This window comes from Doryrhamphus excisus, linkage group LG2, assembly GCF_037039965.1.
Source record: "Doryrhamphus excisus strain RoL-2023G ecotype Guam linkage group LG2, RoL_Dexc_Guam_v1.1, whole genome shotgun sequence".
Classification (NCBI taxonomy): Eukaryota; Metazoa; Chordata; class Actinopteri; order Syngnathiformes; family Syngnathidae; genus Doryrhamphus; species Doryrhamphus excisus.
In genome coordinates, this window is record NC_136358.1 from 13,128,545 (window position 1) to 13,140,860 (window position 12,316).

The 12,316-nt window shown below is 40.3% G+C and overlaps 1 protein-coding gene across 16 annotated transcripts in view; it reads left to right on the forward strand.

The window, feature by feature from the left end:
• The window catches only part of nav3 (neuron navigator 3), a 286,722-nt gene that overhangs the window by 262,951 nt on the left and 11,455 nt on the right, over positions 1-12,316 (forward strand). For 9 of the 16 annotated variants that reach the window (XM_078798162.1, XM_078798159.1, XM_078798155.1 and 6 more), the window contains 10 exons: positions 841-1,266; positions 1,562-1,603; positions 2,525-2,676; positions 3,486-3,680; positions 4,036-4,088; positions 4,459-4,482; positions 6,215-6,238; positions 6,398-6,475; positions 10,952-11,035; positions 12,203-12,314. In XM_078798162.1, coding sequence (XP_078654288.1) covers positions 841-1,266; positions 1,562-1,603; positions 2,525-2,676; positions 3,486-3,680; positions 4,036-4,088; positions 4,459-4,482; positions 6,215-6,238; positions 6,398-6,475; positions 10,952-11,035; positions 12,203-12,314 — 1,190 coding nt within the window. The remainder of the gene's footprint in view (positions 1-840; positions 1,267-1,561; positions 1,604-2,524; positions 2,677-3,485; positions 3,681-4,035; positions 4,089-4,458; positions 4,483-6,214; positions 6,239-6,397; positions 6,476-10,951; positions 11,036-12,202; positions 12,315-12,316) is intronic. The other 7 variants (XM_058077405.2, XM_058077404.2, XM_078798152.1 and 4 more) reach the window with 5 other exon arrangements.

The following is a 12,316-nucleotide window of genomic DNA, read 5'->3' on the forward strand; positions in this document are numbered from 1 at the left end:
TCGGTCTACTTCCAGAACGTTAATTATACCTAAATTAACACCTAAGCAACTTACACTGTACATATAGTATATGAAGGAATATAAGATAAAACAATAAAAAGATTAAGTCCAATAAAGAAATGAGACAGTATTAAAATAAGAGAAGGGACACCGCCACTGCATCACATTGATTCTCCTTTGCATGATCGTTGTGTTATAAATGTTGCACTGAGCTGACTGCTCTTTTTTTATGAAGTTAAGCCAAACTTTTTAGTTGCTTCTTCTTTGTTGGAGTTCAGGGCGATTTCTAGGAATGTAGGAATCAAAATAATAACATTTGAGCGATCCATGAGAATCGGTACGTTAGTCCCGGTTCCCATTGATGCACGAGACTCGATGTCCAATTCTACAGATTATATATGATAGGATAAAATGATATAGACATGTTTTGCCTTCACACAATTAATTGTAATAATTAAATGTCCCCTGCAGCTCACGCCCCACTGACACCCCCCACCCATCCCACCCTCCCCATTTGAGTAGCACTGGCTTAGACCAAGCATGTAGCCAGCGTCGTTTGCCATTTCTCTCACTTTCTGAGCATTTTCCCATGTCTAATTTCACTTTGCTTTTCACTTTCCTTTTCTTTGACGCAGTGTCATCAGGGAGTTTGGGAGACATACTGAAAGTAAAACTTGGAAAGTTAGCCAAAAAAAAGGGACATCGTCCTTTTTATAATTATATTAATAATTTCTGTGAAACCACGAAACGTCGGAACATGAGGACCGCCTGTATTTGTAGAAGTACTTGCTGTAGATGCATCCCACTTACATTTGACTGCACCCACCTATCTACCTCCAGATTATTTGGCACCAAAGCCAACAGCAAGGCCAGCTCCCCGGGCACGCCTGACTCTGGCAAGTGCCCCTCAATCCTGGGCAGCCCGCACGGTACACTGGCGAGGCAAGCCAGTCTGGAATCGCCCTCCTCTGGCACAGGGAGTCTGGGCAGTGCTAGCGGTTTGAGCGGTGGCAGCAGCCCGCTGTACGGTAAAACCCCCGACCTGTGCACCGACTCCCCGGCCTCCAGCTCGGCCTCTGGCCTCTCACTGCCTTCCAACGCTCGGCCCTGGCCTGCCTGTAGTTCGTCAGCTGGCAGCAAGGACACACTGAGCTGCCAAAGCATGACCAGTCTGCACACAAGCTCTGAGTCCATTGATCTGCCTCTGGGCCACCACGGGCCCAAGGTCACAAGAACTGGCAGTGTCAAGTCCACCCTGTCTGAGGGGTGAGTAAGAGGAATTCTGATTGGGCTGTGTCATAGTCATTGTTTCATGTTAGAATAATCAGATTATTAGCACATAGATTGTGCAGTTCTGTAAAATATAATATCATTGTCTGTCCATGCGTATAGTGTTATGAAGATGTGTACCTTATTTCCACGCAGTGTGCATGCAACATAGTCTTTAATGTTATTGTTGTAGTTATTGTTTTTGTCATTTATGTCAGCAAATCGAGTGCATAACATGTTTTTTTTCCAAACATGTTTTTCCATCTAATGCACTCATCCTCTGTCTTAACAGCATGCCTCTTGACAGAAACACCCTTCCCAAAAAGAGACTGAGGTATAGGAAAAGTGTGGGCATTTTGTATTTATACATATTTATAGTACGAATTTGGAGTCGTGTTGTCTTGGATTTCCGTGCATGGTGGCTCATGTTGCATGTTGCGCCTGCAATTCTCTGTGACCTTTTTATGCAGCACTTTTTCACATCTTCTTTGGACTTGCAGAGGTTGCCCCTTACCTCCAAGAGAACTATGCATCTGCATGTATTTCTGTGTGCACGCTCATCTCATGCACAGTTACATTCACAGATGTGTTATTCCTGCACAAAGCAACAATATGTTGTTATTTCACCATAAAGTAGTGATTCCCAACCATTGTGCTGTGGCACATTAGTGTGCCGTGGGAAATTATCTGAAAATGATGCTTGGCTGAATAAATGTCATAAAGTAAAAGCTTCTACATGATTTGGATGGTACACGGGTAATAAGTAGGATTGTGTGTCATTCAGTGCCATGGCAACACCGGACCAGCTCTCACATAAACTAACCTTACTGTTTTCAAGTTGTTAAGAGTTCAACAGCCGGACATAGCGTATATACAGAGTGGAATGGCGAGTGGAGGTCAGATGTGACAAGCGTAGTAATGAGGACTTTGGAAGGCGCGATGCTGCTGAAAAGTGGATGAGCACAAACTCAATTATTATCCTCAGAGGATTAAATATGGCCGATTGTCACGCGTGTGATAAGACGGCCTTCTGCTGCTTAGCCCTTTTGGAGCTGGCAGGAGATGAGTGTGTTTGGCAGGCTTGAGTCAGTGTATGCTGATGCATGCATCTTTATGTTTGCCTGTGTGGGTTTTTTTTTTTTAATTCGGCATAAAGGCCTTTTTGCACTCTGCACTCATTCCACCACCAAGCAACCAAACACTTCCAATATATCACTCTTTAAGAACACCTCAGCACAGTCTCTTTTGGTTTCAGGTACCCTCCGTCGACTCGGCAGACGTCTCACGAAGATGGAATGGAGTGGCTCAGGTCCCATTCAACAGGGGGGCTTCAGGACACGGGCAGCCCAATGTCTCCCCCTGGAGCCTCCTGCACCAACGCTGGAAAATACCACTATTCCAACCTATGTGAGTCTATGCATATTTTAGTGAACTCCTGACAGACAATGTGCTTTTTAAGCATTAGAATATCCGTGTGATTTAATAATGCATGAACAAGGCCGAAACCAGGCTCAAACATTTTTCCTAATTCATTCTCCTAGAATAGGAAATAACAAGATCCTCATTATGAGGACATTATGAGCAACACTATGTACAGGAAGTGCAAATGTCAAAGTGTAAATGCAAATAAGCACACGCCCATCAAAATGCCCAAAAATGGGTTGTTATTTTGTCGTTGCAATACATTCATTCATTCATCTTCTACCGCTTATCCTCACGAGGGTCATGGTGGGTGCTGGAGCCTATCCCAGCTGTCTTCGGGCAAGAGGCGGAGTACACCCTGGACTGGTCACCAGCCAACCACAGGGCACATATAGACAAACAACCATTCACACTCACATTCATACCTATGAACAATTTGGAGTCTAATTAACCTAGCATGTTTTTGGAATGTGGGAGGAAACCGGAGTACCCGGAGAAAACCCACGCATGCACGGGGAGAACATGCAAACTCCACACAGAGTTGGCCGAGGGTGGAATTGAACTCTGGTCTACGAGCTGTGAGGCCTGTGTATTAACCACTCTTCCGCCATGTAACCCCATTAAAATACATGCATTAATCAAATAAATAAATATTGAATGTTAACCAATAAAATACCTTTAATGAGGTCTTCCCTGGGCCATGCCCATCTCATCCACAAGGTCCAGTGACACCAAATATTATCCAATCAATAACACAAATAGATATGATCTCTTCCACTCTTGTTGTCCCGCAGTGAGCCCTACCAACATCAGCCAGTACAACGTACCGCCAGGCAGCAGCAACATGAGCCGCTCCAACAGTATCCCCGCCCAGGACTCCTTTGACCTGTACGGTGATGGGCACCCACTGGGGGGCAGCGCCACCTCCCTGGAGGATCGACCGCGGGCCATCAGTCGCTCTGGCTCCTTCAGGGACAGCACTGATGAAGGTATGCACGCACACACACACACACACACACACACACAAACACAGGTTTAAGTGCAGGTGTACCAGTGGCCACTCAGCAAAGTCCCACTGGTCGTCAAGTCCTTTAATATCAGTTTTAATGACCTGTGTGTAAGGATTGGCTCATGGGTCGCCTTGCTGTGATTACATCCTTATGGCGGTCAGCTTTTTAACAAGCCATGCATATTTTTTCACTGCCCTCCTGAAGCTATTCGCCCTTTATTATGATTAGCTTGTTATTGCTAACCAGCATTATTCAGTGCGATGTATAACAAGGTCAAGTACATGACATGAAAAGTAGGTTCCATTTGTTACGTTACCTCTTTCTATCATTACAGTTCACGGCTCTTCATTGTCTCTGGTCTCGAGCACGTCTTCACTGTACTCCGCAGTAAGTAGTAAATTCCTGCATTGCTATGGCAACAAGAGTTTAGAATGCAGTAGCACATACCAGAAGATTAAAATTACATTAAAATTTAAAGAGCGCATACTTGAATTTCCATTCACTGCTGGATTTGCAGGAACTGAATTTAATCATAAAGTATTGATTAAGTTTGCACGTTGCAAGGAAATATATGAAGTTTGAAAGGATGGACTTGTGACAAATAATTTCCAATTTAACTTTTAAGCCTGCTTTTATCCACAGTAGGGATGCTGGCTATCTCCATCCCTTTAAAGTCATTGTAATGAAAGGTTGACATTAGGCTAGGCTGTTTATTTTTGCACTTTCTTCAAGTTTGTTTCTGCTTCTCTTTTTCCAGACAGAGGAGAAGGCACACTCAGAGGTAAGAGGGATGACTTAGTCTGTAGGTTTGCTTGCTTCTGCTGAGATTGTGTTGTGTTGCCATAGTTGTGTGAATGCTGAAAAGCAAAATCAACCATGACTGATTGATGTACAATCACTTATCGTTATCTTTTGAGGTGGTAGCATTTTAATCTTTAGTTATGCTCTTATTAAATTGCAGACATTTTACATGGCATGTTGAACAGTAAATTCACTTCAGTGCTTAGAGCTATCTTCTTTGGTGTTAGCATGCTAACTTTTAGCATGTTAGCATTTTAGCCATTCTCCTCATTTTCAATACCATATGCCCTCATGTTTACTACATTTTTCAACTGAGGCGAACCATTCTAGCTCATTCATCGTATTATTACATTAATTTTACATTCTACATTACATTCATCACTTTTCTATATTAATTTTGTGATTGATCGCATTTCTACATTCATTTTACATTTCAACACATTTCTATATTCAGTCTAAGTTTCAATTTCAACACATTTCTACATACATTCTACATTTCAATGCATGTCAACACATTTCAAGGGGGAATTTTACTTTATCTGCTGCTTTTCAGCATTCACACGTAATTGCCACAGAAATGCATTGTGCAGCTTTGCATGTGGGATAGCAAATGTGTTTTCATGTTGCATTTAGGTTTGCTTTATTGTGTGCTTCAGTGTCATAAACTTTATGTACAATGTATGTTTAGGTGACTGCTGTGTTTGTGTTTTATTGAGTCTTGATGGCTTCGTAAATGTATTTGTCACACAAAGCAAAACATGGCTATTTGGTGACCGTAGGCTATGTTAACACGTACACAGAAGGTTGCAACGCCCTTTTCTAGAGTGTGCTGGTGTTTTTACTTGCCTAGTCCATAAATGGTGCAGAGAGACAATTTGCTATAAGAGATTCAGTACGTGTGGACATAGCCTCACTTTAAGAGTAGTTGGACTGTTATTGCATTGTCAATGAAGTCATGAAATAAGGATGAAGATGAAGGATCAATCAAGTAGTTTAACTCTATGTTGCATTGCTTTTTATTTAGATTTTCATTACCAGTAACATTCCTGCACTCCTTCCAACTTGATCATCAATCACCTTTATGTCTAAATTATAATTAACAGATAATAACCTTTGACAAAATTCACATTTCATAGATATATTATTGTTTAGTTCCATTTCTGTTAATTTCTCATTCCTGTTTGTCTTTTAGTGTCTGCTCTTCTTCTATGTTTTCCTCTAACCAATTAACACTGGATCAAACAGTAATGGCAAATACAGCTAAGCCTTTTCTAAACTGACTCTCGGATTAAAGTAAAAATCAGCGGAATCTGTAATTGTGCAGCCCTTACGGGTGACCTAATCTAGCAAGCGTATTTATTCACATAAAGCCAAAAAGCTGCAAAGATTAGTGCTATTAAAATATGTAAATAACGTCAATATTTCTTAGGGGAGTATTTGTGCAGCATTACTTTGCATAAACAGGCAACGAAGGGACCTAATAAACACCATTTGTCTTAAAACAATTGTAATTTGTGACTTTAACTGGCTGTATAATAGAAATGAGCTATTTGCAATACTATTTGACCCAAAGAGTGGAACGTTTGCTGGGTAACTCCTAACCATGAATACTACAAGCATTACCTGTAATAACCTCTGTCTTTCCAGCCTCATCCTGTGTGATGGAGGCATGCAACATAGTGTTAATTTTGACTTTTCTCTTTTCAATCAAGGGCCAAACAGTCCAAAACTCCACGGTAATCCCCCACACTTTACGTTCACTCTTTTTTTGTTGTTTTTTTTCCACACAGTGTCGGCATGTAACTGTGCAGTTTTTGCATCCTAGCTATCAGAATGAAAGCTGCACATTTCTTGCTTTCTGTTAATAATTTGTTTATTTTTTGCTCCCAAACCAGCAAATCAGGAAGCTTCGTCGGGAGCTGGACGCATCTCAAGAGAAGGTCGCGACCCTGACATCCCAACTGTCTGCCAATGTGAGTTCGTTTGCCTCAGTAGACACCCCCACCACCATCCAAACATGGATCCTAGCATTTGCCTGTTGGAAGCGACATAAATCTTGAAAGCATCCACATAAGCCCTTCTGAAAAATCTGTGCAGGCATTTAGCCTTTTTCCTTTGTTTGCTTTTGGTACTATGTGTGGTTTTTGTGTTTGGAGATAAGATGTTTTCCTCGGTGGCTTTGTGTTACGTACACAGAGGATTCGTCTCGGGCAGTTTTGTAGCAAGAATATTCAACTGAGCAGAGCAAATGAGACAAGCAAGCAAAGTGGGAGATGAGGATAAATGGAGCCAGACTAAAGTGTGTCATTCATGAAAAAGGGAGCGATGGCGTTAAGATGCAGATAGATCGACGATATGGCTCAGCTCAATGCCAAACACTTTTGCTCTTGTTTGACTCACATATTATTAAAAGTTGAAAATCATCATGCAGCAACTTAACACTCAAAAGTTCACTAAGAAATATACAATAGTAACCCAACATATACAATAATATCTGATGAGCTCCCTCTGGTAGCCATTGGCAGCCATTGACTCTGCTGGGAACAACAGTTGGGGTATTATTGTATATTTCATATATTATTGTAAATTGCACAGCTACCTTTTGAGTGCTAAGTTACTGTGTGATGATTTTAGCCTTCTAAAGATGACACCGTGAGTGTGGTTTATATATGTACAAATCTTTCTTTCTAAATGTAGTAGGTTTAAAGAAAATTACGGTACTTTATTACAAGGTATTGTTTTGTCATATATTATTTAACACAATGTTTAATAAATATACACATTTAAATAATTGTCACATGTGGGTGGACAAGTGCAGGTCAATAAAACCGAATATCATTGAAATGTTCATTTATTTCAGTAGTAATTATAACATTGTAAAAAATTACTAAATAAAAGTAGTAGTTCTATTAAAAATAATATACAGTATAGTATAGATTATATTATGTACTGTAAATGTAAAAAATATCCACTTGAATAATAATAATAATAATTTAACTAATAATTTTTGCACCAAATTCAAATCTATTGAAACACACCTGTACATTAAAAAAAACAATAATCTAAAATGTATAAGTAATACAGAGAACCTTTCCAATTTATACAAACTAATAAAATGTGATTGACATTTGCATTCATTTGACTGACAGAATAAAATCTTAAAATTAATCTTTTATTGCATTATCTTTATTATTTTTACCATCCTGCTTATCATCATCATTGTTGTGCTGTTGCGGAAATTGTGTTTGGGTCTTAAAGTGTTATGGAGGAACTAATATGGGTCATTTGTGTTGAGTCCAACCTAATTAGTCGTATTTGTTGCTACACTGTGGTGTCGTACTACACTCTCGGGGCTTCTTTTTAATTAACCGTGTATTTGTTTGGGGTTTTTATGATGAAAAATGAGGCTTAATTAGTAAAAACAACATTCTTTGAAAGGATTAAGACCAAACCCAAACTATTTCTTGTGTTGTTTTTTTAACGCTTCTTCTTTTTTCTGTAGTGTTGCATTCAGCCCATTTCTAGCGTAGGTGTGCGTCTTAGTCTGATAGATGTCCTTGATATTTCACCCACGCCTGTTGCGATGGTGTTCTAACAGCACTGACCCTGATAACTTCACCTCATTCACTCCACTGGTTTGGCCCTTCATCAACTTCAGCCAATGGCGACCATCGGGGACAGGCTGAAGAACAAGACAGATGGTTCAGCCACAGGGTCACCAGCGCCTCCTTCAGGGTGGAAAACAATACTGGCACATTTAAAGGTCATGACATTTGGGATACAGAGATAAAAATGCAACATAGTTTGGGGTTTGAGACATTTTTACAGTACAGTGTGTTAACTTGGAGACAAACATGCCATCCATCACTCAGCATCTGTTGCTATTGGTCATCCCTTCACTCGTTTTGTGAGATTATTTTATCTCCACATCGGCCCGGAGCGCCTTCTTGTCATTGTTTGACGTTCTGCAGTCACAGTCACTCTGACAGGAGTCGCAGGGTCTCAATGTTTGGATTAGGAGAGTGGCTTGTCAGGGCACAAACACATTTAGGAGCCAATCCAAGAGCTGTATCAAAAATTTGAGCTAATAATGACCATTTTTAATCAGTAGTGCTAGTAGTAGAGATTCCTTTTCAGACAGTGTAACTATGACCATTTTTGAGAGGTATTACTGTTTTGACACAAATATAAGCCGACCCTGAATATAAGACCTCCTGTCTTTTTCACTACCTGTTTTCTGGGAAAGCTCTTACTGGCTTTAGGGTACCACCTGTTGGTTGGCATGTTGGCATGGCAACACTCAAGACCCCGAATATAAGACGTCGCCGAAATCTGAATCAAACCAAAACCAGGGAAACGTGTATGTTTATGATCAGAATGATTGTTGATTGTAGGTGTAGTTTGGAGTGATATCGAGCTGCACACAGTTGCAGGCACCAGTTGAGGGTAGCAGATGGTGTGATGCCCAGGGATCACACATACTTGTGGGTCCAGCCAAAATGGCATCTTATTGGAGGGCAGCGGGGTGTGCGGGGACTGCTGGGGTGCTGGGCACTCAGTGGGTGCACTCAGGGGCTAGGGGGGTCGGGCCAGGTGGGTTGACTGGCGGGGTTGGTGGTGTGCTTCAGCAATGTTCTGGGGTTTTGCTGGGGTGTCCGATGTTCCCACTCTTCTTTTGTTGTTTTGTCTTATGTAAGATTCTGTGATTACATGTGTGAAAAAAAAAAAAAAAAACTTATTGAATTGGTAACTGCTATGGCGTGGAGAAGGGGTAGGATTTAATAAGCTTTGCTTCTTCCTGCTCCTTTTCAGACATGTGTAGTAATGAGGTGTTGTGTGTATGCATGTATGTGTATGTGTATATATGTATATATATATATGTGTATGTAGATATGTGTGTATGTATATGTATGTATATATTTGTGTATGTACAGTGCATCCGGAAAGTATTCACAGCGCTTCACTTTTTCTACATTTTGTCATGTTACAGCCTCATTCCAAACTGAATTAAATTAATCTCTTACCTCAAAATTCTACACAAAATACTCCATTATGACAATGTGAAAACAGTTTTTTTTGACATGTTTTGAATTTATTAAAAATAGAAAACAAAAAAATCACATTTCCATAAGTATTCACAGCCTTTGCCATGAAGCTCAAAATTGAGCTCAGGTGCATCTTTTTTCCACTGATCATCCTTGAGATCTTTCTACAGCTTAATTGGAGTCCACCTGCAGTAAATTCAGTTGATTGGACATGATTTGGAAATATAATAACTGTCTATATAAGGTCCCACAGTTGACTGTGCATGTCAGAGCACAAACACCAAGCATGAAGTCAAAAGAACTGTCTGTAGACCTGCGAGACAGGATTGTCTTGAGGCACAAATCTGGGGAAGGATACAGAAAAAATTCTGCTGCTCTGAAGGTCCCAATGAGCACAGTGGCCTCCACAAGGCTCTCCTCTCTCCACAGAGGAACGCTGGAGCTCTGACAGAGTGACCATCGGGGCCTTGGTCACCTCCCTGACTAAGGCCCTTCTTCCCCGATTGCTCAGTTTAGAAGGCCGGCCAGCTCTAGGAAGAGTCCTGGTGGTTCCAAACGTCTTCCATTTACGAATAATGGAGGCCACTGTGCTCATTGGGACCTTCAAAGCAGCAGAAATTTTTCTGTATCCTTCCCCAGATTTGTGCCTCAAGACAATCCTGTCTCGCAGGTCTACAGACAGTTCTTTTGACTTCATGCTTGGTGTTTGTGCTCTGACATGCACAGTCAACTGTGGGACCTTATATAGACAGTTATTATATTTCCAAATCATGTCCAATCAACTGAATTTACTGCAGGTGGACTCCAATTAAGCTGTAGAAAGATCTCAAGGATGATCAGTGGAAAAAAGATGCACCTGAGCTCAATTTTGAGCTTCATGGCAAAGGCTGTGAATACTTATGTAAATGTGATTTTTTTGTTTTCTATTTTTAATAAATTCAAAACATGTCAAAAAAACCTTTTTTCACATTGTCATAATGGAGTATTTTGTGTAGAATTTTGAGGTAAGAGATTAATTCAGTTTGGAATGAGGCTGTAACATGACAAAATGTAGAAAAAGTGAAGCGCTGTGAATACTTTCCGGATGCACTGTATATATATATATGTATATATATATATATATATATATATATATATATATATATATATATAAGTAGATATTGTAAGTGCATATGTGAGAAAGAATAATGTAACATAGTATGCATGTCTGAAATAAATTAAGAAGAAGAAGAATGTGGTGTGTTGCCTCTGCATCCCTGTGTTACGTGAACTCCGTAGGGGTATCTCACACCAAAAGATGCACTTTTGATCAAGTTGTGGTGATATAATCATACACCGTGTTTAGTAACCCCATCGATGCACTTTTAATTATTGATTGTGCCTTTTCACCTTTTACCCCTGCAGGCTCACCTGGTGGCCGCCTTTGAGAAGAGCCTGAGCAACATGACATGTCGCTTGCAGAGCCTCACCATGACTGCTGAGCAGAAGGTGGGTGACTTTAACAGTCAAAACAATATGAGAGATGTGAAGATGGTGGTATTTACTCAAAAGTAGATTTGTTTTTGTCAGGTAACATCTTAAAAATGCATCATTTTTTACGCATATCTTGTGTTTTATGTCATTAAACCAGGCAAAAACCTTTGCAGAGGAAGTTATTTGACCTTCTAGGCTCAGGCTAGAGATGCTCAATATTGGCTTTCTTACCAATATCCAGTATGATATATCTTGAAAGATTAATTTCCACAAAGTAGGATTCTTTATTTTTGAACTTTGAGCATTTTTGAACTTCCTGGTTCGACCCCAGGATGCAGAGATTAGGACCCAAATGCTGTGCAGTAGAACAATGCACTAGCATGGCAAACTCAACCAAAGACAATGAACCGACAAAAGGAAGACGCACCGGCTGAACTAAATACAATCAACAAATTACAAACAGGTGCTCATAGAGGAGAAAGTAAAAGTGACGGAACACAGGACAGACCAACACAGGAAATAATACAAAATAAGGGTATGAACTAGGAATGGAGGTAAAAAAGAAACTAAACGAGCTGTCAAGAGGGGGTGAAGCCCGATCGTGACAATAGAAACCCGTTTGTGACCTTTTAAATAAGGTTTTTATCATAATTAGAGCCTTCTGAATGCAAAACACCACCCCTAAAGTCACCTTTACACATGAATTACCCCATATACTAGACATAGTAAAGGTAATGGGGGGGTTCAAGGTTGAGGTTGATCTAGCCATCAGGCCAGCCAATTGGGTCTAAAGTGCATAGTCACATGACACGGAAGTGTATGTGTGAGATTTGAAACACAGAAATGATTTGCACTGAATTTGTATAACCTGAATGTTAAAACACAATCTGAAATTTTAAATACATGCATTTTGCTTGTGAATTTTTAATCAACATTTTCAGCATCATTTCATTTTTAAAAATCTGAGAATTGAGACACAAAAAAACATAGTGGGCAGACATACTGAGGTTGTTGCTCTGCAGAGCACGGTGAAGTTTAATGAGGTCTCACTCTCACCGATGTCATTATTGCCAGAAAAAACATTGTTTATATGCCCCGTTATTTCATTTTTTGACAATATCGTCCGTTGTCAGGCATCCCTAAAATAGAGGCTAATAGTTTTTTTTTCTTTTTTTCCCTCAGGAGTCTGAATTGGTTGAGCTGAGGGAGACAATAGAGACGCTGAAGACCCAGAATACTGATGCTCAAACGGCAATACAGGTGGCACTCAATGGCCCGGACCACCTCCATAAAGGT